General features: G+C 40.4%; 1 protein-coding gene across 1 annotated transcript in view; it reads left to right on the top strand.

The window, feature by feature from the left end:
* Positions 1–24,922, top strand: part of DNAI4 (dynein axonemal intermediate chain 4) — a 31,199-nt gene extending 6,277 nt beyond the window's left edge. Inside the window, exons 4-17 of the mRNA XM_075936182.2 lie at positions 2,895–3,004; positions 3,234–3,390; positions 6,582–6,721; positions 9,208–9,369; positions 12,940–13,137; positions 15,111–15,367; positions 16,898–16,984; positions 17,670–17,821; positions 18,398–18,555; positions 18,760–18,881; positions 19,717–19,815; positions 20,932–21,158; positions 22,007–22,160; positions 24,598–24,922. Of these exons, the coding sequence (XP_075792297.1) occupies positions 2,895–3,004; positions 3,234–3,390; positions 6,582–6,721; positions 9,208–9,369; positions 12,940–13,137; positions 15,111–15,367; positions 16,898–16,984; positions 17,670–17,821; positions 18,398–18,555; positions 18,760–18,881; positions 19,717–19,815; positions 20,932–21,158; positions 22,007–22,160; positions 24,598–24,642 (2,068 nt within the window). The 3' untranslated portion in view covers positions 24,643–24,922. The remainder of the gene's footprint in view (positions 1–2,894; positions 3,005–3,233; positions 3,391–6,581; positions 6,722–9,207; positions 9,370–12,939; positions 13,138–15,110; positions 15,368–16,897; positions 16,985–17,669; positions 17,822–18,397; positions 18,556–18,759; positions 18,882–19,716; positions 19,816–20,931; positions 21,159–22,006; positions 22,161–24,597) is intronic.
* The last annotated feature ends 1,319 nt before the right edge of the window (positions 24,923–26,241 follow it).

Here is a 26,241-nt window from a genome sequence, read left to right as displayed (position 1 = left end):
TATTTGGAGACCTGGGTTCTCATCCCTTCTCAAATTACTTTAAGGCCTCTCCCATTTCCTTAGCATTTCCTGTCAGCTAACTTAGGTGGTTCCCTGCTCAGCATGATGGCTTTTGTGAATCCCATTCTTAGACTCTCCTAATGTATTGTATAATGAGCCTATGCATTTCATCCAAGGCCGTGGATTCCACTAGTGGGAAAGGACCTAAAGTTAGGTGTTTCAATGCTGAGGCTCAGTCTGCTTTGTAGATCTAGCCCTCAGTTGCCATTGCAGCACCACATGAATTTAAGTGTGTGCACTATCATTTTTAGTTACTTTAAATTTTGGAACTGATAATCCATATAATAGAATCTATAATTTGAGTTATTCTTTCCTTAGCCTATTTTCCTGTGCTGGATTATGCATGTGTATATTTTTAAACACACACCTTTTGGGGAAAGGAAGTATACTAAGAAAATTGTTATATATCATAGAATACTAGGACTGGAAGGGACCTCGAGAGGTCATCGAGTCCAGTCCCCTGCCCCCATGGCAGGATCAAATACTGTCTAGACCATTTCTGATAGACATTTATCTAACCTTCTCTTAAATATCTCCAGAGATGGGGATTCCAAAACCTCCCTGGGCAGTTTATTCCAGTGTTTAACTACCATGACAGTTAGGAACTTTTCCCTAATGTCCAACCTAAACCTCCATTGCTGCAGTTTAAGCCCATTGCTTCTTGTTCTATCCTCAGAGGCCAAGATGAACAAGTTTTCTCCCTCCTCCTTATGACAGCCTTTTAGATATCTGAAAACTGCTATCATGTCCCCCCTCAGTCTTCTCTTTTCTAAACTAAAAAAACCCAATTCTTTCAGCCTTCCTTCATAGGTCATGTTCTCTAGACCTTTAATCATTCTTGTCTACATGCATCTGACGAAGTGGGTCTTTGCCCATGAAAGCTTATGCTCCTACACTTCAGTTAGTCTATAAGGTGCCACAGGACTCCTCACCGCTTAATCATTCTTGTTGCTCTTCTCTGGACCCTCTCCAATTTCTCCACATCTTTCTTGAAATGCAGTGCCCAGAACTGGACACAATACTCCAACTGAGGCCTAACCAGTGCAGAGTAGAACATAAGAATGACTTCTCGTGTCTTGCTCACAACACACCTGTTAATGCATCCCAGAATCATGTTGCTTTTTTTGCAACAGCATCACACTGCTGACTCATTCAGCTTGTGGTCCACTATAACCCCTAGATCCCTTTCTGCCGTACTCCTTCCTAGACAGTCGCTTCCCAGTCTGTATGTGTGAAACTGATTGTTCCTTCCTAAGTGGAGCACTTTACATTTGTCTTTATTAAACTTCATCCTGTTACCTCAGAGCATTTCTCCAATTTGTCCAGATCATTTTGAATTATGACCCTATCCTTCAGAGCAGTCGCAACCCCTCCTAGCTTGGTATCATCTGCAAACTTAATAAATGTACTTTCTATGCCAATATCTAAATCGTTGCTGAAGATATTGAAGAGAGCCGGACCCAAGACAGACCCCTGCGGAACCCCACTTGTTATACCTTTCCAGCAGGATTGTGAATCATTAATAACTACTCTCTGAGTACGGTTATCCAGCCAGTTATGCACCCACCTAAGTTGTATTTGCCTAGTTTATTGATAAGAATATCATGCGAGACCGTATCAAACGCCTTACTAAAGTCTAGGTATACCACATCCACCGCTTCTCCCTTATCCACAAGACTCGTTATCCTATCAAAGAAAGCTATCAGATTGGTTTGACATGATTTGTTCTTTACAAATCCATGCTGGCTGATCCCTATCATCTTGCCACCTTCCAAGTGTTTACAGATGATTTTCTTAATTACTTGATCCATTATCTTCCCTGGCACAGAAGTTAAACTAACCAGTCTGTAGTTTCCTGGGTTGTGCTTATTTCCCTTTTTATAAATGGGCACTATATTTGCCCTTTTCCAGTCTTCTGGAATCTCTCCTGTCTCCCATGCTTTTCCAAAGATGATAGCTAGAGGCTCAGATACCTCCTCTATCAGCTCTCTGAGTATTGTAGGAGCTTATATAAATAAGTTTAAAAAATTCTTCACCACTACCACCTTTCCTTCCTCATATATTATCACTTTTTTCATTTTAACTTAATTGTGTTAAGTGTATATTATTTTTAAAATGTTTTCCTATATATTTAAAAAAAAATTCAAAGGATTGATAGTGAGAGGTTCTGAAGATTCTCACCTGGCAGTTGTGAGCTCATAGCATCACATGGGCTATATCTAGACTATGTTCTATTTTGGAAAGAGAATATGCAAATTCTGCGGGGATTTGCATATCTTCTTCCGATCTCACTTTCAAAAGAGGATCTTTTGGAAAAAAACAAAACCTTTTTCAAAAAAACTGCCCTTCCTTAAAAAATGAGGTTTATGCGGTTTTTTCGAAAAAGGGTTTTTTCCCCCAAAAAACGCATCCAGACTACTTTTACTTTTGAAAGAGCCTCTTTTGAGAGATTGGAAGATATGCAAATTCCCACCGAATTTGCATATTCTCTTTCGGAAAAAAAATGTAGTTTAGATGTACCCATGGTGTCCAATACCTTACAGGATTAAAAAACTATGTAAGAACGAATCCCAGATCTTATTACAGTCTCCCTAATGATCTTTTTAGTACCATAGAATACTCTCTTTTCAATAAATTCATTGTCTTTCCAGTGTCTTTCTATGATTTTCTTTTGTAACATAAGCATTTGCTGTATGCACAATCACTATATAAAGTGACGAGGCTATCCTCATACCAGTACTTTGGTTTTTTATTATTAATTATTATTATTATTTTGAATACGGCCATATCTGGATTCTCACATCTTATTTCTGTATATTTCTTTATTATTAAAGGACATATGGAAGCAGCAGTATTTCTAAATCAACCATATCTACAACTGACTCTACTACAGATGAAATAGTAGAACCTGGTTCTAGACGGGACACAGCTATTAGCTTATCTGGTAAAGAAAATGTACTTCTGTAATTACAGAGATTCATACTGTTGGCTTTGAAGTAAGATTCTGGGATACACTGAAGTCAGTACAAGTTGAGGGTACTGAGCACCCCTCAAGGAACTCAGTGCCAACAGTACATCGCTCATAGTCAACACTTATTTTTTCACAATTAAGTTTTCCTCTTTTGATCTTAGACAGAAAAATATTTTTATTTTCACATTATCTGATTTGACAGAAGTACAAGTGAGGCGGGAAGAAATTAAAGAACAACTGACAAAAGAAGACATTGATAAGAGAGTGGATATTTACCTCACGGAGACAGAAACAATGTGGCTCTTCGACATGCCAACTGTCATGGTGTCTGTAGAATCTGAAGATGCTGAAAAAGTGCAGTATGTATCTGCACTTACAATTTACAGTTTACAATTGCACATATCCTGTGGCATCCTGAGCCACAATGTGGTCAGTGCCCTCAATTTCCATTGACTCCAGGGAATTGAAAGGGCTCATGAATGTACTGGATCAAGGTCCTTACTATCTACATTTCAAAACATTAATTTTGTCTAAAGGCCATATTGGACTCACTTCCATCTATAACAAGTTAGTCTTCTTTACGCTGTCTTGCTGACAGTTTAGACCTTTCATCTTCTTGGGCAGGTAAAGCAGTTAGTGAAAAGCAGAGGTGGGTAGTAACTTAGAGCACGTCTGCACAGTAGGGCTAAAGCCGAAATAAGCTACGCAACTTGAGCTTCATCAATTACGTAGCTTAAGTCGAAATGGCTTATTTCGGCTTTTGGCACTGTCTATACAGCAGGAAGTCCAAGAAAGCACTCTGCCTCCAACTTCCCTTCCTCCTTGTAAAATGAGGGTTGCAGGAGTCGGAGTAAGAAGTTCTCCAGCTCAACATTATTTTGACATTATGTTGAAGTAACTGCTTGTAGTGTAGATGCCGACTGTGTTATTTTGGAATAACTTCAGTTATTCCAAAATAACACTGCTGTGTAGATGTACCCTTAGAGACGACAAAACCCAGTACTGAAATGAATGTTTTATTTAAAATAATTTCCCTTTATTCAAGTAAAAAGGCTTTAACAAACAAATGTCATTCTTTAATTAATTTACCATCAGTTGGAGCTTCATTATCATTCTAGGAACAGAAAAACATGAGCAGTTTTTTATTGATTAAAATGCATTTATTATGGAGAACTTGCTTTTAAACAGTTATTCATTGTCGTTAATGCTGTGCTTGCAGGTAAGTTATGGGAGGATCAGGTTCTGTGTGGTTAGAGAGCCTTCAGGAGTTATGTTTTGATACAGAAAAATGTTCTGGGATTTCTGGTTTACCTATAGTAGTTCAGGTTTATTAAAATAAATAAAAATAAACCAACCCACAAGTTTGGTAAAAAATTCTGGATGTATGTTTTCCATGTATCTTTTCAGTCAGTAATTCCTAAACAAATGTATAAACACATATATAAACAAACAGTTGGGTCATAGGCCTGCTGGGTTACGCCACTGGCGAGCCTACAATGCATTATTTATCTTGGGCTGCTGCTTCCTGAAGCTCCCCGTGGCTGGAAATGGCGAACCATTGCGGGCCCACCAGCATTACCCCAGTGGGCCAGCGAATCAACTGTGAAAACCATTGCACTAACGTAACTTAGCTCCTTTTAAAAGTGTAGATCCTAAATAGGTTCAGCTAATTAGTTTCACTTTGGCCTTTTAGACTAAATTAACAAAAGTTCATAGGTGGCTACACCCCAGACTTAAGTGACTAAACCCACATTTAGGCACTTAAGTCCCAATTTTAGTCTCCATCGTGATTGACAAATCTCAGCCATTTTCTGTAGGGGCCTAAACAAGCTTGCACCTAAATGTACAGAGTAAATATTTCCTCAGCACCTAAATGTCTGCCTCTGGATATGCACTCTGGTGCCTCAGTATAGGCATCCATGTGACTATCTCCCACCTAAGCCTCAGTGTGATTCACAAACCAAGGTAAATAGGCTTACCTGTTTCCTGCAGGGCCCTACTCATAGGTGTGCTCAGAGACTTGTCTTACACATTGGATCTTATTCAGAATCTGGCCAGAGGAGGAGCAGCTGGGTGGTAGTGCTATCCTCCTTACAACTCTTAGCAACCCGGTGACTAGAGCATTACCTCTGAAGTGAGAGATCTGGGTTCATCTCCTCCTCTGTCTGATGGGGAGAAATAATTTGAAAAGGAATCTCCCACCCCTCAGGAGAGTGCTCTACCACTGAACCATGTGATATTCTAATGGGGGGGGGTCTCTGTCTCTCCAGTTGTAGTATGCTGTCTTTTGTGAATCACAGTCTAAGGCATGGGTTCCCAAACTGGGGGGGGGGCATGCCCCCTTGAGGGTGTGTGAAGAAATTCCGGGGGGGGGGGGGGAGCGTGTGACGTGACCCAGCCACACACCCCGGTCAATCCCACCCCAAGTTTTGCTGCTATTTTTTTGGAGGGGGGGGGGCGTGAGGGTTTCTCAAAAATCAAAAAGGGGGCGTGATGCCGAAAAGTTTGGAAACCACTGGTCTAAGGACACCTATCTCTCTATAGTCATTTTATAAAGAACCTAAGTGCCTAACTCAGGTTCAGAAAAATCATAAATGAGACTGTAATTCACAAGGTACTTAAAAGTCACTTGTGAGTCTTGCTCTTCCTCCCTAGAGTAACTGTCTGATCCTTGGCCAGGAGTTAACCCCAAAACCCAGAGATTCCTGGCCTCTCCCTAGGAACTTCACTGGGTAGAGTGTGCTAGGGCTCCGCCCACCCCCATGAACTCTAAAAGTCTGTCACAATGCATTTGCAGAATTAAGCTATGAGGGCTGGGATTCAGACTCCCACACATGATTTGGCCTACCAGCAGCATTTGGCATATTTAACATCTTATTACTGATGGCCAGCTGCTTATGGTACAGGATGCAGGGAGGAGGTAATCAATCCATCCTGGTTCCTAAGGGGTCTCCAGCCACAAGATATAAGATCACACCACTCTGCTATCCAAGGAATGTAGTAAGGGAATAGCGGGGAATAATCTGACTCTGTATGCACAGCATATACTGTGGACTTTCTGAGGGTATAGAGTGACTAAACTTTGTAGACTCTGGTTCAGTATAATCCACTTCTGCTTTTTGAATGTTAAAATAACTTTAAAAAGTGACATTTCCTCTTCACCGTTTCTGCACTCATTAGAGACTAGACAATATAGATTAATCACATTCCCCTTTGTATTTAGGCAGCATTTAATTAGCTTCATTCTGTAGTGAAGATGGTCAGAGCTACACATTTCAGAACTATATCTGAATTTCCCCAAAGTTAAAAATGTTTGGATCTGGTGTTTTGGCTCAGGCCCATCTCTATAATATTTTTCTGACCTATAACAATGTGGCAAAGTTGGGGTAGTAGTAACCACTGCCATGGAATATTTGGAGCCAAACAACCTCTGCTTTCATTGAAAAAGACAGGATCAGTAGCCCTTAGTTGAGAATACCATATCTTTTTCAATGTGTGGTTTTAATATGAAGAGATTTGGGTTTTTTAACATATTTGTAATTTTTCAAAGGAAAAGGAACAACGTTTATATAGAACTTTGTAAAAATAGAGTTGGTAATGATTGCTTTGTGGAAAGGATGATGCAAACTCTTAATGGAGCACCAAAGACTAAAGAAGTGCAATGTGACAAAATCTTCATGGAGGATAAAGGTAAATTATCATTCAGAAAAATGATAAATATAGCAAATGTTTACAAGCCCTTTCCCATTAAACATTTTGTACCTATGCTAATTGTTATTACTATATCTCGTTAGTTATTAAACTTAGATTCAGGAGAAACAGGGATCACATGATGATTACCAGTTGTGGTCTCTCCTGGGGCATCTGGTATTAGCCACTATCAGTAGACAGGATACGGGGCTAAATGGACCATAGGGCTTACCCAGTAGGGCCATTCTTATGTTAGAACACTAAAACAAATTAAAGGAAGACCTTGGGACTTGGTTGAGGCTACTTTTGTTAAGGTGCACAAGCAGGCTGGCAAAGAATTCAGGAAGTAGACCTGTGTGGGAAATGGTATTCGTATTTTGCTAAAAGTTGTGATTTCAAGATTTTTTCACCCCAAACTGAGATGAAAAGTTAAGATCTCAGATTTTTGCACTCGGAAAATCTGAAAAGAAAATTTGGTTTGGATCCATCAAAATGTTTTGAAAAGTAGTTTCAAACAAGAAAAACTGGATTTTTTGTTTAAAGATATCAAAATGGAATGTTTTTACTATATCTCATTACTTTCTAAAACTTGCAAAGAATATCTGAAATGAAAAATTTATCAATTTCTCTTTCCCGAAGAACATTTCATTCAGACAAATACGTTTTTTTCCCATAAAACTGTTTCTCTCAAAAAATTCCTGAGCAGTTCCATTAGGGAGTCCTTTCCCTGCTTGTACATTCATGTAGGAGCCAACCAGAATATCAGAGTTTGCATTTCTTGAGCATAAGATGTAGGGATGCTCGAGTGACCTGAAGTAGTCTTCCTTCCTACAGAAATGTGTCAGTAGGGGTAGCAGCATCTGCAAGGCCTTTGCCTCACTTCTCCATCTCCTGACATTTAGAAACTGAAAAAACTTAAACAACATATGGTCCTGTTTTTTAAGTTACAGACTAACATAGCTACCCCTCTGAGATTTAGAAACTGGTTCAGGGAGCAGCTCATTCTGCATGCAATAAAAGGATGTAGTAGTTGCTTCTTCTAAGAGCTCCCTTTGTATACTGTCTGGCTATGTTGGCAGAGAGTATGCCAATGAAGTACTCATTAGCAACTTCTCACTCTTCATTAGCATAATCTCTGCCCGAGGCTTTTTGCTCAAAAACTAGCAGTATAGACGGATCCATTTTGTGCAAGATCTGTATTCATCCTTTTTTGAGGCATATGGATCCTGCACAAAAAGGGTTTTTTTGAGCAAAATGGATCCGTCTACATTGCTAGTTTTTGCGCAAAACCTCTTGTGCAAAAAGCCTCAGGCAGAGATTATGCTAATGAAGTATGAGAAGTTGTTAATGAGTGCTTCATTAGCATACTCTCTGCCGGCAAAAACTGACAGGCTACGTCTACACTGGCATGATTTTCCGAAAATGCTTTTAACGGAAAAAAGTTTTCTCTTAAAAACATTTTCGGAAAAGCACGTCTAGATTGGCAGGATGCTTTTCCGCAAAAGCGGTTTTCCGCAAAAAAGCCCCAATTGCCATTTTCGCGATTGGGGCTTTTTTGCGGAAAACACTACTGTGCTGTTTACTGGCCCTTTTGGGCAAAAGTCTTTCGGAAAAACACTTTTGCCCAAACGGGAGCAGCATAGTATTTCCGGAAAAGCACTGACGATCTTACATGAGATCGTCAGTGCTTTTCCGGAAATTCATCTGATTTTGCGGAAAACCTTGCCAGTCTAGACACAGCCACAGTGTAGACATAGCCTCTCAGCACCACAAATGCAGACAAAAGCTGCATGGCAAGAATGTGGGTCGGGAAGGCTGGGGACGGGGGCCCAAAGGCAGGTGGATACTGTTCCAGGGGACGCGTGGGGAAGGAGCCGCCGTCTCCCCCATTTCATGGAGGCTAGTCAGCGGGGAAGTCTGCCAGCAGCGCTGGTGGTGTGGCAAGAGGCGGTGGGTGTGCCAGCTGGGCAGTATTTGAGCAGGCTGGGGCAGGGTGTGAGTAAGAGGGATGAAGGTGGTATGGGGAGATGCTGCAGCCAGTAGAGCTGCAGGCAAAGAGTCTGGTCAGCAGGGAAGCCTGCTGGTAGCACTGGTAGCATGGCAAGAGGCCGTTTCTGGGGGAAAGGGTGTGTTCTGGGCTTGGAGTGTGGTGTCATCCCATAGGAAAAATGTATATTTAGAGAGAGAGAGAGAAAACAGCAAAAGTACCACCTGTCAATTGTAGGACCCATGTTAATGAAGCTAATTAAGTGGTTTCGAGGTGTCCTATTCAAAGCTATTGATGTTAAAATTTGGATGTCAAAGGCAGGGAGAATTGACTTTTTAGTGTGTTAACCAGTACTGTACTGTGTTTGCTTTTATTTATTTTTGTGTCTGACACCATATGACTGTATTTCCAATTACAAATGAAGTGTGTAGGTGGCCGATAAGTTTGTAACTCTGGTGATCATAACTCTGTGCTATGGTACTGCGTAATTCATTTTTAGGCATAATGGCCACTTCTTGGGACTTGTATGATTCCTTTAACGTCTTGGAAACAACACCTTCAGTAGCAGAAAGAAGTAGCAGACCAACAAGTGTGAGTAGCAGTAAATCTAACTTGACCAAAGACCGTGAACGAACTATGTCTACAGCTTCTGCAGGCAGAGGTAACTTTTCTTTCTAGGCTTAAATTTCTAGTGTTTTTAACTGTATAATCATATAAAGTTATGCATATTATCTGTATTGTTTTGGAAAAATTATACCAAGAACATGTTTAACTTTGAATGCTAAATTGTGCAGTTTGAAGTAAAAAACCCCCACAAGGTTCTGCATTTCACCTGAACCCTAATTTTGTCCCGTTGTGTATAAGTACTATGATAGTGTTTTATTACATGGTCACCCTCCACCTAAAAATGCAGTATCATGTTACACTTTTCACTGCAACCTTAGCTACTCATTGTAGAATCATGTATTTCAAGATGGTACACCTAAGTATGGTGAAACATGGTCACATATTAATCATAAGGCTTTGTCTACACTGCTGAATTTAAAGTGCTGCTGCAGCAGTGCTTAAACATAGCAGTGTGGTCACAGCATCAGTGGTGGGAGAGAGCGGTAAACCCCCTCCACAAGGGGAGCCTATTTACACTTGTGCTTTACAGCTCTAACTTGCTGTGCTTGGATGCGTATGTGTGTTTTCCACACCCTTAAGCAAGAAAGTTACATGCAGTAAAGTGGCAGTGTAGACAAGACCTCAGATAAATACAGTACAGTTTTTATAATCCTCAGAAATTACTGATCAAAATCCCTTGTTTGCTTTTGAAATAGGCTGTAATCTTGCAGCTCATACAGGTCTTCAGTTAACAAAACAAAACAAACCCAACTAGACAAGATAGCATTTGTGCTTCCCTTAAGCCTTGATCATCCATCAAAGCTTTCTAACTTTTGTTTCCCCAACTGCTATTCCTTTAATCAACAAGAGATGTTGCTACTGAATGATTTGAAAACCATTCTCTGCTGTGGGGTTTGCTCACTATGGCTGCGTCTAGACTGGCATGATTTTGCGGAAATACTTTTAACGGAAAAGTTTTTCCGTTAAAAGTATTTCCGCAAAAGCGCGTCTAGATTGGCACGGATGCTTTTGCGCAAAAAGTGCTTTTGCGCAAAAGCATCTGTAGCCAGTCTAGACACAATTTTGCGGAAGAAAGTCTCGATCCCCATTTTAGCTATTGGGGCTTTTTTGTGCAAAACAGTTCTTCCCTGTCTACACTGGCCCTCTTGCGCAAGTATTCTTGCACAAGAGGGCTTTTTCCTGAGCGGGAGCATGAAAGTATTTGCGCAAGAAGCACTGATTTTGTACATTACAAAGTCAGTGCTCTTGCGCAAATTCAAGCAGCCAGTGTAGACAACTGGCAAGTTTTTGTGCAAAAGCCATTGCTTTTGCGCAAAATCTTGCCAGTCTAAACGCACCCCCTGCTGCTTCCAAAGAACTCTAAACCCATATCCCCTTCATGGCCTGATGCAACTTTACAGGCTGAATCATAAGACTGTCACCTTATTTAAAGAGACACTTATCAGATTAAAAACAAAAGCAGTCAAATCAGTTTTCCTTTATTATATTATTAATACCACCTTAGAATATTAAAACTGGAAAACAAACTAAAAAAAAACTAATGTACTTTCCTCCGTGTATAGAATCATAGAATAATAGGACTGGAAGGGACCTCGAGAGGTCATCGACAGATGTCTATCTAACCTGTTCTTAAATATCTCAAGAGAGGGAGATTCCACCACCTCCCTTGGCAATTTATTCCAATATTTGACCACCCTGACAGTTAGGAATTTTTTCCTAATGTCCAATCTAAACCTCCCCTGCTGCACTTTAAGCCCATTACTCTTTGTCCTGTCCTCAGCAACCAAGAGGAACAAATTTTCTCCTTCCTCCTTGTGACACCCTTTTAGATATTTGAAAACCGCTATCATGTCCCCCCTTAATCTTCTTTTTTCCAAACTAAACAAGCCCAGTTCATGAAGCCTGGCTTCATAGGTCATGTTCTCTAAACCTTTAATCATTCTTGTCGCTCTTCTCTGTACCCTTTCCAATTTCTCCACATCTTTCTTGAAATGTGGCGCCCAGAACTAGACACAGTACTCCAGCTGAGGCCTAACTAGTGCAGAGTAGAGCGGCAGAATGACTTTACGAGTTTTGCTTACAACACACCTGTTGATACCAACCTAGAATCATATTTGCTTTTTTTTGCAACAGCATCACACTGTTGACTCATATTCAACTTGTGGTCCACTATGACACCTAGATCCCTTTCCGCCATGCTCCTTCCTAGACAGTCGCTTCCTATCTTGTATGTATGGAACTGATTGTTCCTTCCTAAGTGGAGCACTTTGCATTTCTCTTTATTAAACCTCATCCTGTTTACCTCTGACCATTTCTCTAACTTGCTAAGGTCATTTTGAATTATGTCCCTATCCTCCAAAGAAGTTGCAACCCCACCCAGTTTGGTATCATCTGCAAACTTAATAAGCGTACTCTCTATCCCAATATCTACATCATTGATGAAGATATTGAACAGTATGGGTCCCAAAACAGACCCTTGCAGAACTCAACTTGTTATCCCTTTCCAGCAGGATTTAGCACCATTAACAACAACTCTCTGACTACGGTTATCCAGCCAATTATGCACCCACCTTATCGTGGACCTATCTAAGTTATATTTGCCTAGTTTATCAATAAGAATATCATACGAGACCGTATCAAATGCCTTACTAAAGTCTAGGTATACAGTGAACCCTCGTTTATCGCGGTAGATAGGTTCCAAACCCGACCGCGATAGCTGAAAATCCGCGAAGTAGGATCCTCAAAGCCTCGGGGGAAGCCGGCGGGGGGGCATCCCAGGCGCGCCTGGGCTGCTCCCCCGCCGGAGCCCCTCCGCGGCTTTCAAAGCCTCGGGGGAAGCCGGCGGGGGGGCATCCCAGGCGCGCCTGGGCTGCTCCCCCGCCGGAGCCCCTCCACGGCTTTCAAAGCCTCGGGGGAAGCCGGCGGGGGGGCATCCCAGGCGCGCCTGGGCTGCTCCCCCGCCGGAGCCCCTCCGCGGCTTTCAAAGCCTCGGGGGAAGCCGGCGGGGGGGGGCATCCCAGGCGGGTCCTGGGCTCATGTTGCAATGTCTGAGTTGCAAACATTGCGGGGAAATAATTAAATCTAAGCAAAAAATAATTATTTAAAAATACATGGGAAAAAAATCTTAGCTTGTTTTTCTCTTTTAAACAATACTTCCACTCACCCACATCAAGTTGGGGAAACTGATGGGGCCTGAGGTGAAAGGGGGTGGTCCCAGTAGCAAAAGTATGAGACATTCGCCAAGGGACAATAGCTTGTTCCCCTGCTTGGGAATCTATAGCACTTATTGGCCAGCACAGGAGAGGAGTGCTGATTGGCCAGCACTCCCCAGCTCCTAGGATTTGTCCCTACTGCACATATATACACAGTGGGGCACAATTTAGCCATAAGAGACTATAATACAGACCCTTTATATGGCACTACCACTTGATAGAATTTTGGAAATACAAAGAAAAACTAAAGAACTAAAAAAAATTAATAGATAAGATATTTACTGATCATGGCAAGATTTTCTGTCGGTGGGTTGGTTGGATTTTGCCTGCTGAATGCATTGGATTATTATGCTAATCATGCCTTTTTTCAATATCATCTCTTGGTTTTCTAGAGAGCATAGCCTCAAGTTCCATAATTGATTTGGAAAGCGTTATTCTTGACAAAATCCATGAAGAAGAGAAAGACCATTCTGAAGCTATATTAAAATCAGAAAAATTTCAACAGGATTTATTTTTCATGGAAAGAGTTCTAATGGAGAATGTTTTTCAGCCCAAACTTGCAGCTTATCGGCAACTTCCTGTTCTTATAGGTATGCTTCTCATCAGATAAATAATTCTCAATATGAAGGAGCCTGTTTTGCATGCTAACAAAAATACTAGGTAAAAATGAGCCTACTCTGAACTCTTGCTAGAGAAACTGATTCTATTACATAAAGACGAAAGTGGTGAAAAGATTTGCTAAACCTAAACTGGGGTTGTTCAGTTCTAGGCTCCATTTTACCAACACCCACAAAACAGAGCTTTGTGCAAGGTTTGGATAAATGGTTTTTGAGCTGGCTCATCTTTACTATTAACAACAGTAAGCTGAGACCTGTTTCTACAGTATTTAGCAAGCTCATTTTTTACATTGTACCTTCAGCTTCAAGAAACAATATGGCTTCATGGACAGAGCACTGGATTTGGACTCAAAAGATTAGACTTCTGTTCCTCGTTCTGCCACTAGTTTGCTGTGGGTTCACAGGCAAATTACTTCCCCGTCCTGTGCCTTGGTTTTTCCCCATTTGGTAGAGGGGACAATGAAGCTGACCTCTCTAAAGCACTTTGAGAACTACTGATGAAAAGTGCTAGAGATGATTGTCTAGTATGTTTTCTTGGTATTACAGCTCTTCACTAGAATACACAGTCTTTCAGTTCATATCAAAATTTAGACCAGACTGGTAGTAAAAATTTAATCACATGATGGCTATTCAGTGCCTATACAAAATGAGAAGTTGGATTCACTGTGGATCCTAAATGGCATTTATTGGACTACTGTTGGCATTCTCAACAAAGAAGCCAAGAACTAGCTGGGGGTAGAAACTCAATTACCATATTCCCATTAAGGGAAGTACAGTGAAAAAGAGATTAAAAACTTATGAAATGAGGAAGCTCACATGGCCATGGCCTATATTGTATTGTACACCAGACAGAGGGCTTCAAGCGGTCAATCCAACACTGACCACAAGCAATACATTTTAGGGAGGAGAGGGGGGAACCTTCCGCCATATCCACCCCTGAATTTTAAAGGGCCAAGCAGAGTTCTTGCCCCACTTATCCCCATATAAAAAATTTCACATCTTACAACCTCTTTGGCGTAAATCCGCTAGGGTACGTCTACACTGTACCCTGTGTCTGAACAAGCTGCCCATTATTTTGAAATATTTTTTGAAATAACAGGTGTGCTATTTTGACATCCTGGTAACCCTCGAAATTTGGCGCTGTGAAGATGTCCTAAATTTCAAAATAGCTTATTTTGAAATTCCATTGAAATAAGATATGCAATTTGCATAGCGCAAATTGCATATCTTATTTCAATTTTAGAGTGCTGTGTAGATGCACTCCTAGCTGTATTTGCTCTTGTTTGACACTTTAAAGTTCTGGGAAGTAGATAAGGAAAAGATTTGCAAAAGCTCAGATGAGAGATAGGTGCCCTTGTACAGTGTATCCATATTACTTCACAAGAATGACATGAAATTCATTCCAGATTCACAAATTTTGATGTGGCAACTAAGCAAAAACATAGTAACAAATTAAATATAAATACACTTTGCACATTTATACTGACAAATGCAAATTTCACTGTAATTATAACATTACATAGTAACCATCCAATGTGCTATGGTGATAATTTTCAAACCTGGATCCATAACATTTGGCCTCAAAGTTAAAAAATGTACTGCTTAACAAATAAACAGGAGGAAGCTTTCTTTGGGGGTAGGTTATTCCGAACTACCTCCTTCAGGGTTCTTGAACCCTCATATGGAACACCCATTACTGGATACAGTAGGGGACAGGACACTGGACTATCTGGATCACTGGTAAGAATGCTAGCTCCTATGATACAAAAAAAATGTTGGCCACATTTTGAAGAAGTCATGAAGTGTTGCTTTTCTGAATTTTCATTGTAGTGATATGCTATGAAATCTTTGCTGAGAAGTGGACTGAAATCACTGTATTTCTGGTCAGAATTAGCAGGACTGCAGATTAGTTAAGTGAGTACTACTGTATATATGTTACACTGTAGAGCCAGTTCTTAAATCTGATGCTGAAAAAGAGGAAGCGGAAATAGAGGAAACAGAAGCAGAAGAGGAGGAGGAGGAAGAGGCTGAGGAAGAGGAGGAAGAGCAAAAGGAAATAGTAATTAGTCCATCACTTCTGTTAGATCTAAGTGAATCACCAGAAGAAACCTTGCCGCCCAGTCTGGAACGACTGTGGTCCTATACATGTGATTGGACTAATGGGCACAATGTGAGCAGCATGGCTTGGAACAAGTTAAACCCAGTGAGTTACCAAATCCATTCTTCTAAATGTATTTCTAGAATTGGGTGGGTACTTGTCAAGGTAAAATATAAATCGGGGGCTTGATGCACCCTGCTGGAGCAGATGTGAGAGAGGGAGGAATTCATCCCTGAAATTAGACAGGTGATGCAGTCTGTATTTTCTTCCTGCAGTCTGTATTTTCTTCCTCCATATGCTGACTTAGGTGCATTGACTGACTCTTTCATGATCTGCAGGATAGATAGTTGCACCTCACCATTCCTAAGAATGATCACATTTATCTTGAAATATCTTAAGTTGGTTCAGTATGTAGTAGCTCATCTTCTCAGCTGCACTGGTCTCAGAAGGCACTTGACCAGGATGTTCAGATAACTACCCTCATAGAATTCTGAGTCAAATTCGAATTCTCAGTACTAATGTATAAAACCATGCATGGCATGGATCCACATAGTTTAGAGACCACTTCTTGCTCTGTGACAATGATCTCCCTAGACCACTGCATTTCTCAGAAAGGAGAACACCAACAACCTTCAGAATAAGACTCATGAGAATGGCAGGCACAGCAGCTGGTGCAAGATTACAGAACTCACTTTTTCCTGTGAAAGTCAAAATGATCTCAAAGCTCTTTACCAGCAGAGCAGAATACATCTCACTTCTTTGATTTAGCTTTCTCATGGCTACAATAAAAACAACAATGTAAGGGATGAAGATAAAAATGGGAGAGGAAGAATATAAAAACAGTAAGATTGCCTCAGTAAGGGGAAAAGGAGGAAATAAGGCCATAAAAAAAGACCTTTGAACCAGATCCTCAGATGTAAATTGGTAATCCATAGAGCTAATGAGTACTAATCCACATGTTCACACTGACTAGCCACAAAGTAAGAATTGTAAGGCCATTAGATACTTAGTTTCAAAATGCTCATTTCACGATAAGCAGTTATTTTGTGTAGAGAAATACAATTTAAGGGAGTTGAAGAGTAAGGTCCTTGCTGCTAAGTTTCTTGCTTGTTACTTATAAAACACAATCATAAATCATTTTTTGCTTGTTACACATAAAACACAAGCAGTGGCAATCATAAAAATATTATGTCTTTCTGCCTCAAAATATTTAAAACCAGAAACATTTACCATATTGTATCAAATTCTATACATTAGCATGCCATTATAAAACACACACACACACACATGTAAATAATTTGGATATATTTTATAGGGTATTCTTTATTTGTGGGCACAATCTGTGCTCACCAAAATTGCACATGCAATTTAATTTTCATTTCTGCATAGTGAGTAGTGCCTTACACTTACTACACTAAAATCTGACCCTAAGAGTAAATCTTATTTACTGTAAATCACCCAACTTTGCTTATGTGACTACATTACTGAAAGGTGTACTTAATACTGAATACTTTATTACTGAAATAGAAAGATTTGCACACTCATCTGCAGGCAGAACGCTGCCACTTAAAATTCTAGCTCTAAATTTCTGCTTTAATTTAAGTATATCCACCAATCTGTACTTTTGGGTTTTAGGATCTTTTGGCTGTTGGTTACGGGCAGTTTGGTTTTACAGAACAGAAGAAAGGTTTGGCTTGCTGCTGGTCACTCAAGAACCCTATGGTAATACAAGTTTTGTATGATTTAATAACAGCTCATATAGTTTCCTGTTGCTTGAGAAAGCAAGTCATTTAGCAGTAACGTTCATTTGTTGGCCTAAACCTCAAACTCTTCTGGAAAATGGATTATAATTAACAATTCTTATTTTTAAAATGTCTAACCTACCTTAGTGCTAGTGAAAGATGCCAGAAAACACTGGGGACTAAAGTTCTTATTCACAGGACAGTTACCAGGGAACAAGGACACTTCCTCCACAATAGTCTGCCAATGTGCTTGACCAGAAATAAGTGCTGTATCTATAGAAAGTAGCATAGCCTCTTGTGCCCATTCATCTTCTGTACTCCGTCGACTTCCCTTACTGCTTGCTACAGCGAGGAGTACGAGAGCCAACAGGGGTGTTCTCAGCGTTTGATTTAGTGGGTTTTTACTAGACCCACTAAATTGAACCCCGGAGGATCGATCACCAGAGCGTTGAAGAGGTGGCCTTATAATACAAAAGTCACATTGCTGCACAGCACAGCTTTCAAATTTGACAGCCACAGCAGGAGATAGAAGTCTCACTTATTTGGAATATAGCCTTAAAGTTGAATCTGGTGAAGCATTTGTAGCTTTAGAAAAACAGTGGGTAATCTAGCGATTAGCTGATACTCAGAAAAATGAAAGAAATGTGTTGTTTTCTTCTGTTTAGTGGCCAGAGCGTATTTATCAATGCGATCATGGTGTTACTGCATTGGATTTCTCTCTGGTCAACCCAAACCTTTTAGCAGTTGGAATGTACAATGGCACAGTAGCCATCTATAATGTACAGACTCGTAATTCCACTGCAATTTTGGACAGTAGGTAAGACCACAAACTCTCTGCCTTCTTGTACTACTTTTATGTCTTGTTAGCTGTGAACATTCATTCCAATGTTTATTTAAATTTAGTGAATGAGCAGAAGTGCTCTTAAAAATGGATTCAGTGAAGGAAGGAAAATGCTGGATAATTCCCCCCTTCCCAGCTTTGCTTTGGTCTGTCAATTGTGATTTGAAATATCTACACTGTACAAACCTACAATTTGTGGTTGAAAAGAAACAGTCAGGCATAAAGACTTCGATACTTATACACATGTCCATGAAAGACTAGACCGGCCAAGAAGCAGCACCAGTACAGAAAAGTGCTTCGGTCCTTTAAACATTATTCTATAATTATATATGTAAAAATATTTTCTAAAATATACTTTTAAACCCACTTTTCGAAACAGTAGATGTGTCTTTTCTCCCATGAACATTAACTATTTAAATAACCATTTAATAAACATAGGACCACCCACCAGCGTTTGTTCCCAAATTACATACTTTTTTTATTGTTTTATGTAATAACTTTTTCAAACTGCATTTTCCTTTATTTCTGTTAATGTGTGTTCCTTTATTTCAGTGAATCTTTTGATAAGCATATAGGCCCCGTATGGCAGGTGAAGTGGATTGAACAGGACAGGGGCACAACGGGAGATGACAAAGGAGAGATACTAATCTCTATCTCTATGGATGGCAGAATAACCAAGTGGCTTCTACGCAAAGGACTAGGCTGCATTGGTGAGCATATTCTCTCAAGACTTGTCTACAGTGGGCTATTGTGTAATACCTTGTTCCAGGCAATTTCCCTGTGTACGTAAGCCATAGGTAAACATTTCAGAATTGTTAACTATCTGCAGTATTTATGAGTCATTCAGAATGTTCTAATATTCCACTATCTCTTCCATGTAAAATTCATATTCCATGTATTGTGTATTTGGATAGATCTGATGAAACTGAAGCGAACAGCAAGTGAAAGGAAAAAACTAATGGGTGAAAAAGAAAAGAAAAGTGAAGCTCTGATATCTCGACAGGCACCTGGAATGTGCTTTGACTTTCATCCACGGGTAGGTTCAGGAAATCCATTATGATGGATTTATGCTTCAAATTTGGTTGACTGAAGTTTTCTCTATTAGAACAAAACATTATAGTTTTCAAATTCTCAGCTGGTGAATACTGATGGAGCTATACCATCACCAGCTAAAGATTTAATCTGTTTGTTAAATCACTGTAAGTTTGAGTAGTCTCCTGGATTCTGGAGACAAACTAAATCAGACCTAAGTGCTACTTTAACTGGGTGAATATTCTCATATGAATGAATAAAAATTTCAAAATGGAAGCTGTCTGGTGCCAGAACATTAACACACTTGCCTTTTACTTTTAGTTGATTTTATTCAAAGTTGGCTTATGCCACCAATGAAACAAATTTGGAAATCTCTCTTTTCCCAAGAGAATTTTTCCAGTCTCAAGACCACTGCATGCATCTCTGCATTGTAGGCACTCTCTAATGAAAGCCCCCAAACAGTTCAAAAATGGAAATCAGGATTCAGGTATAGGGGAAGCTTGCATAGAAGTTGCCCATGTTTCGCCTGTAATAGCTATAGACTGGTTCTGATGTACAGCGCTGACAGTATTACCCAAAATTGATGAGAGAGAAAAAACAAGCAAGCTAACCTAACCCTTATACTTTGAATTATGTTACTCCAATTGACTTTGGGCCAGCTACTGAGGGCAGGTGAACGAATACAGTTCTCATAGAAGTCAAAACAGAGTTTGAGAGCTCAGCATCTCTGTGGTCCTTAGCTGTTTCACAACCTAAACTCCACACAGTTCTTTAACTATTTCAGGATAAATAACCTACAGGATGAATCCCACTTTGAAATACCTGGATTTTTGTTTCAGGATACCAATATATATCTGGCTGGAACAGAAGAAGGGTATATTCACAAATGTTCTTGTTCATATAACGAGCAATTCCTAGAAACCTACCGAGCACATAAGGTGGGTAAAATTAAACCACAGAAAAAGTGATTGGATCAGTTAGATCTCAGAACAAATATATTATTATACTGAATAAGTGTATTGTATTTGTTGTAGTCCACAGACAACATACAACACAGATTTTAAAACCAAAGTCTCTTTTCTCAGCCAGAGTAATAAGGCTAAAAGTAGCATTGAAAATGCTTTAGAGATTATACTCTTCAATAGATTCTTTAAGAATTAATTAACCCTTTATTCAAGTTTTGACTAACTAAATAAAATTTAGTCCTGGCTTTACTTAAATTAAAATTAAAATGTGATAATCAGATTGTAATCTCATTGAATTGGAATTCATGGATTAATATCCACAAGAATGTAAACACCCCAGTTGCTCTGCACCTTAGATTTGTCTCCTCCAGCAGATTGCATTCCCAAGTGTAGTTTTTCCTAATATCCTGACAGGACATTGAATGAGCAGGGAAAAACAAAACCCTTCCTGAATCATCAGCATCACCAATAAAATATTTTTGGTCTTAGAACATACAGTGCATCCTGTAATCTTTGTATGTGGCAGTGAAATACAGATTGGACCACCCTGGTCCTGCACTCTCGGGGCCTGAGTGGTCCCAAACCAGGGAGATCAAGGTGCCCTTCTCAGCTATGAGCCCCGGTCACTAGGCTGTGTTCCTGCCCCTGGCCACTTGGTCTCACTGCTGCCAGCCCCATCCGGGGCACACTCCCCGCTGTTCTGGCCCCACTGCTGCTGGCCCCAGCCGTGTCTGTGCTCCTTACCATGCTGGCCCAGGCCTCACTACTGGCCACCGGCCTGATGAACTCCCAGCTGCCAGACTGGCTGCCACCAACTGGAGTTTCACTCCTGACCCTGGGCAGCCCTTACTCCCAGCCGGGTTCTCTGGTCTAGCAATATCAGGACCATGGATGTTGCCAGATCAGAGAGTTCAAACTGTAAAGTATTTTCAGGGTGGGGAAGCAATGGCAAAGACACAAAGGGTAGTGAGGTACCCAGCTCCCATTTAAAATAATTGGGAGTTGGGTGCCTAGTTTGCTTGAGCTCTTTTGAAAATCTAAGTTGCTAGTTTTGGAGTAACATGCAATTCCTTTTCCCCCAATGTTAAGGGTCCTGTATACAAGATAGCATGGAATCCATTCAGTACTGACATGTTTTTAAGCTGCTCTGCAGATTGGAGTATTATTTTATGGAGCCAAGATTCAGTAAGGCCCATTTTAACTTTCAGTTCCACCACTAGTGTTGTTCATGACATTATGTGGTCTCCAAAATCAGCCTTTGTATTTGCATCAGTGAATGAAGACACAGTGGAAATTTGGGACCTTAGTGTCAGCACGTAAGTAATAACTTATCTTGAGTAGGGTTCTGAAATAATAGAAAGGCCTACTAACTCTTATACAATATTTAATTATAGTAATGCTCAAAGGCCCTACTTGGTATTAGTGCTTGGCCATTTTAATTATAAAGTATTTAAATGTAATAACATTGTATTGTGTTCTAGAATGTTCACTTTATAGGAAACAGGTAACATATGTTTAAAGAAAATCTAGGGCAGGGGGCTGGATGGTTCAGGGAACTGGGAGGCTTCCCTTTTGCTACAGGAGTCATAGATTCTACAATTTCCAGGTGTTTTTAAAAACCGTCTTTGAAGCTTCAACATTTTGGGACTTTTGCATGTAAGCTACACACACCTGTGGGGGATAGGACATCTGCCCCTTTTCCTCCTTTCAGTTTTTTGATGAAAAGTGAGTAAAAGGGTGTCAAATAGGAATTACGTGCTCACTTACAATGGTAAGTGAACAGCACTGAACACCCACTTTACCCCAGCATCAATGACTGTACCAAGTACAAGGCAGTAGAGAACTAGGCCCACTGTATCATTTACTACAGAGCAAATGATTTCTATTCTAAACCCCTAGGTAATAGGAAGTAGAGCAGATGATTTTTCAGGTAGCTAGAATGCCCTGGTTAGAGAGGATTGGGATTTAAGTTGTATTTATCAGAGAATTAGCTAAATACACTTTCACCATTACTTATGATGCTAGATTTTAGTTTACCTGGATAATAAAAATTAAAAGCAATACTGGGATTAGCTTATTCCTGTAATTTTGTTCTGCAACAGTAATCTAGACTGCTGGTCTTCATTCTAGGAGCTATTAACATCTGTTCATTTTCTGATTTCAGTTTGGACCCCCTGATTGTGACCTTTGCTAACCCAGGGGTAAAATTCACAACTGTGCTTTTTGCTAGAAACACAGACTGCATTCTAATAGGGGACAGTGATGGAACCATCAGTGTGTATGAGCTGAGGAACATGACTGCTTCAGATAGTAATAAGGTATGACTGACAGGATAAGTGGATTGATCCTACCATGCCCATATGCTTATCTCTGTCCATCTTCTTTCATTAAGCATTTCTCTTTAGGTTAAAGAAAGTTTAGCTAATAAAAGATGTTTTGTGTAACACATGGATTGGATGAATGGATTCAAAGCACAGCTGGCTCCTGATCTTATACATGCATAAATAATAGGATTTCTGAACCAGAGGGATTCATTGAAGTCCAGTCAGGACTTAGGATACGTCTAGACTACATGGCTCTGTCGATGGAGCCATGTAGATTTGTTTATTTGGCAAAGGGAAATGAAGCCGCGATTTAAATAATCGCAGCTTCATTTAAATTTAAATGGCTGCCGCGCTATGCCGATCAGCTGTTTGTCGGTAGATCGGGGCAGTCTGGACGCTCCCCTGTTGACCTTAAAGCCCTTTGTCAACCTCCCCGGTAAACCTCATCCCACGAGGCATAAAGGGGAGTTAGACAAAGGGCTTTCAGGTCGGTGCGGGAGCGTCCAGACTGCCCCGATCTGCCGACAAACAGCTGATCATCAGCTGGTCAGCAGAGCGCGGCAGCCATTTAAATTTAAATGAAGCTGCAATTATTTAAATCACGGCTTCATTTCCCTCTGCCGATCAGCCTAATCTACATGGCTCCATCGACGGAGCCATGTCGTTTAGACACACCCTTAGACTCCAGTTGATTGAAAAGCTGCAATAATGGGATTAGGTAAAATCTGTGGATTTTCTCCCAAAAGCTGAAGAGTTCATACATATTTCACTGATTCTCGGTGGCCATACTCAAAGGAGGAGTTTCTCCAGGGTAGAGAAAGGAGTCAGAGGTGTGGTGTATACATTTTATCACATTCCCACCCCAAGAATTAATTTTATTCCTAGCATGAATAATCTCCATGTATATCTGATTCAGATTGCATGTGCTCTCCCAGCCATTCAGAATAGAGGTTCACACTAATGCTGTCCTCTCATTAGCAAACTCACTAGTGTCTTTTCCCCATCTTCTCTGGGAGAAAAATAATGGCCTTGCTCCTGTCCCAAAATGCAGGTCTTTCCAGTTTCCTAGGATTAGTACTGAGTAACTCTCCCTACAATACAGCTACTGTGGATTTCATGCTAACACAGGCATATTCACGTGAGATGTATCCAGCAGTGAATACCTGCTGCTCACCTTGACCCTATCTTTTAACAGCCGTATCTGTGACAATTTATCCTGAAACTCTCCTATGGGCAGAGGCTGTGCTGACTAAATCAAACAACTTGGGTCCTTCATCCAAACTGGGGCAGTCTGCAAAGGTCTTGGGCAAACAGGCTTAATAACTGGTACATACATGTTACAAGGCTGTGTGCTTTAGATGCCTTTTTGTAAAATGGGGATACTATACTAGTAACCCCCTTTGTCTGTTTTGCTCATTTCTTGAGTTAGCTCTATGGACAAGAATCTTTCTAGGATTATATACAGTGCCTAGCACAGTAGACTCAGATCACTCATACTACCACTAATAAAATGACTAGACTGAAGCATGGTGCATGGTGCCCTATGCATAGGTACAAGGGATGTCAGTGAGTAGGCAACTTAATCCTGTCGACTATGTGCATTCCCTCCCACCCCACACACCTTGCTGCCTCTATTAGACTGCTCTAATAGAGCAGCAAGAAGGGGGAGGTGGGAGCTGGTGCCCATGGGAAGCTGGCTCCTCACGAGCACCGGATCCACCTGCCCCCGCCTCCCTGTGCTGCTACCTGATAGAAAGGCAGCAGTGAGGAGGGTAGGTGGGAGCTGATAAACCCATGCTGCCCCCCTCCCTGTCTCCTACAGAGGCAACATGGAAGGCAGGCAGGCAGGAGCCAGTGCTGAGGGGAGCCATCTTAGGAGCCAGTTCCCCCAAGCACCAGGTCCACGGCACCATCTGTCCCTCCCTCCCCCATGCTGCTGCTCTCTCTGATAGAGAGGCAGCAGTGTGGGGTGGCAGAGGCTCCCCAGGAGTGGGGCCGGGAGCGCACTGACTACCACCCCCGGGGACTATCAAATAGTCATGTAACCAATACATTGTGATGTGGTTACATGATTGTTCAGTTACATGGTATTTAACATCTCTAGTAGGTACTGCCTGGAAGATTAGCCTCTTTTTATATAGAAGGGTCTAAGATTGAATAAGTTTATGCTGTCAAGAATGATGTTGCAAATCGCACCACACAGATCCATCTACCACGAGAAATCTCTTTAAACTATCATAACAGTTATTTCAAAAAGTGCTATTTAGGAACAGTAAGTCTGTAAAAGGCAACAACTAGTAACATATATTGTCAACCTCTTGAAATCCATTAGGTGGATATCATTTGGGACTAAGTGGGGCTTTTTAGATCACTTCATTTCTTAAGCACAATTACAATGCAATACAATGTCTTTTTGTCTTTTTTTTTACAGGTGGATGCTTTACATGACATAATTGTCTCTGCTCTAGCCAGTTAACACTAGTTTATTGATAATTTTTCTCAATCAGTAAACAAAGGAAAAGACAATAAATAATTATGTCCCATGTGTCTGTATACCCTGAAGCCTGCCATTTAATTATGCAGAATAAAATCACCATAAAATGCAATATTGTATTAAATAAAGGGTAACAATTTTTCCATCATTAAATGTATCTGTATTTCCATCATTAAATGGAATCAAACTAAATGTCCTAAATTTTCCTTTGGAAATGCCCATCATTGTACACACTTTACGAATAAATTTACCTTCTAATATATTTTTCTGTATCATTGCATAATGAAATAAATAAAACAGTCCTTCCTTCCCCGTGACTCAAGAGTTCTCAGGCATCCTGTACCTAAGAAGAGGGCTGTAAACTTGAGCCATAATGGTAGAAAATTAAGTTTGTAACAAATAACTTGAAACAAAGAATTTCTCCAAGCATACTCTTTTCCAGCACTAAGATTTCACCCTCTGTCTATGATCCATCCCTGATTTATCTTCAGAGCACTAAACATCCCAGACACCTAGTGTAATGCGTTAACCATGAGAATCCCAAAAGTTCTGGCTAAAGGATAAAGCCCATTTATCCAAGAGATAGGGCTTTCTTTGGGAATAGCCTCAGACTATGAAACTGAAGGAACAGTCAGGAACATCCCTCAGTTCTGCCTTTCTGACAGCAAGGGCCTGAGCCAAAACCTAGTGAAGGTAAAAGAAAGATACGCACTAGAGTCAATGGGCTCTTGGTTAGGCCTTAACTTACTAGAAGAAGAAACAAATCTGGAAGAGAACTATTTAGATCACCATAGTGGGATTTGAGATATTGTCTCAAGTCTGCATTAGAAGCAGTGAATTTTTCATCTCTTGCTCCCAACCTAGTGTTGTCTTGTCTAGGAACACATCATATAGTGAGCAAGCAATATCTTTATCAGATCCCATGCCATCTGCATTCAAACCACAGCTAACAATAAAGGCACAGCTCCTTAGGCAATTACAACTAAACTCCATCAAGCAGCCAGTAAAAGCTACTAAGGCAGATACATAGTACCTCCACAAATTGTTGCACAGTGATGAATGACAGGCCAGATTTGAACATGGATTCCTTGTACAGAGGCACTTTATACTCTCTGTAGACCACATTGCTAATTCTGTTGAATAATGATACTGGATGAATAATGATAGTGGGGGTCCTTACATGAGGACAAATGTATTATCCTAGAGGATTTGGGGATATAGGTGGTCCAGAAAAATGGATCGTGTCCCCATGTGACCAATAAAAAATTAATTCCAAGTTCTCGCCCTTTTTTGGCACAGTTAGGAGAGAGCCATCTCTAGACACAGGAAAAACAAAGTCTTGAAATGAAATGCTCTGCCTATCAATTGACAAATGCAGTATCTGTTCTGACCTTAAATGTTATGTTGTGAGACATATTTTTTAAATGTACAGAACATTTAGTCGGTCTCATTTGTTTTACAGCGAATGCTCAATGTTTAAATACCACCAAAATCGTACATCGTTTAGTGACCCATTACCATTCATTTCCTTTGACATTATACACTTTATGACAAAACTGCTAGCCTGACTCTTGAGAAAAA

The sequence above is a fragment of the Pelodiscus sinensis genome, chromosome 9 (genome assembly GCF_052426305.1).
Source record: "Pelodiscus sinensis isolate ZL-2025 chromosome 9, ASM5242630v1, whole genome shotgun sequence".
In the NCBI taxonomy this organism is placed as follows: domain Eukaryota; kingdom Metazoa; phylum Chordata; order Testudines; family Trionychidae; genus Pelodiscus; species Pelodiscus sinensis.
This window is presented reverse-complemented; position numbering and strand designations above follow the sequence as displayed.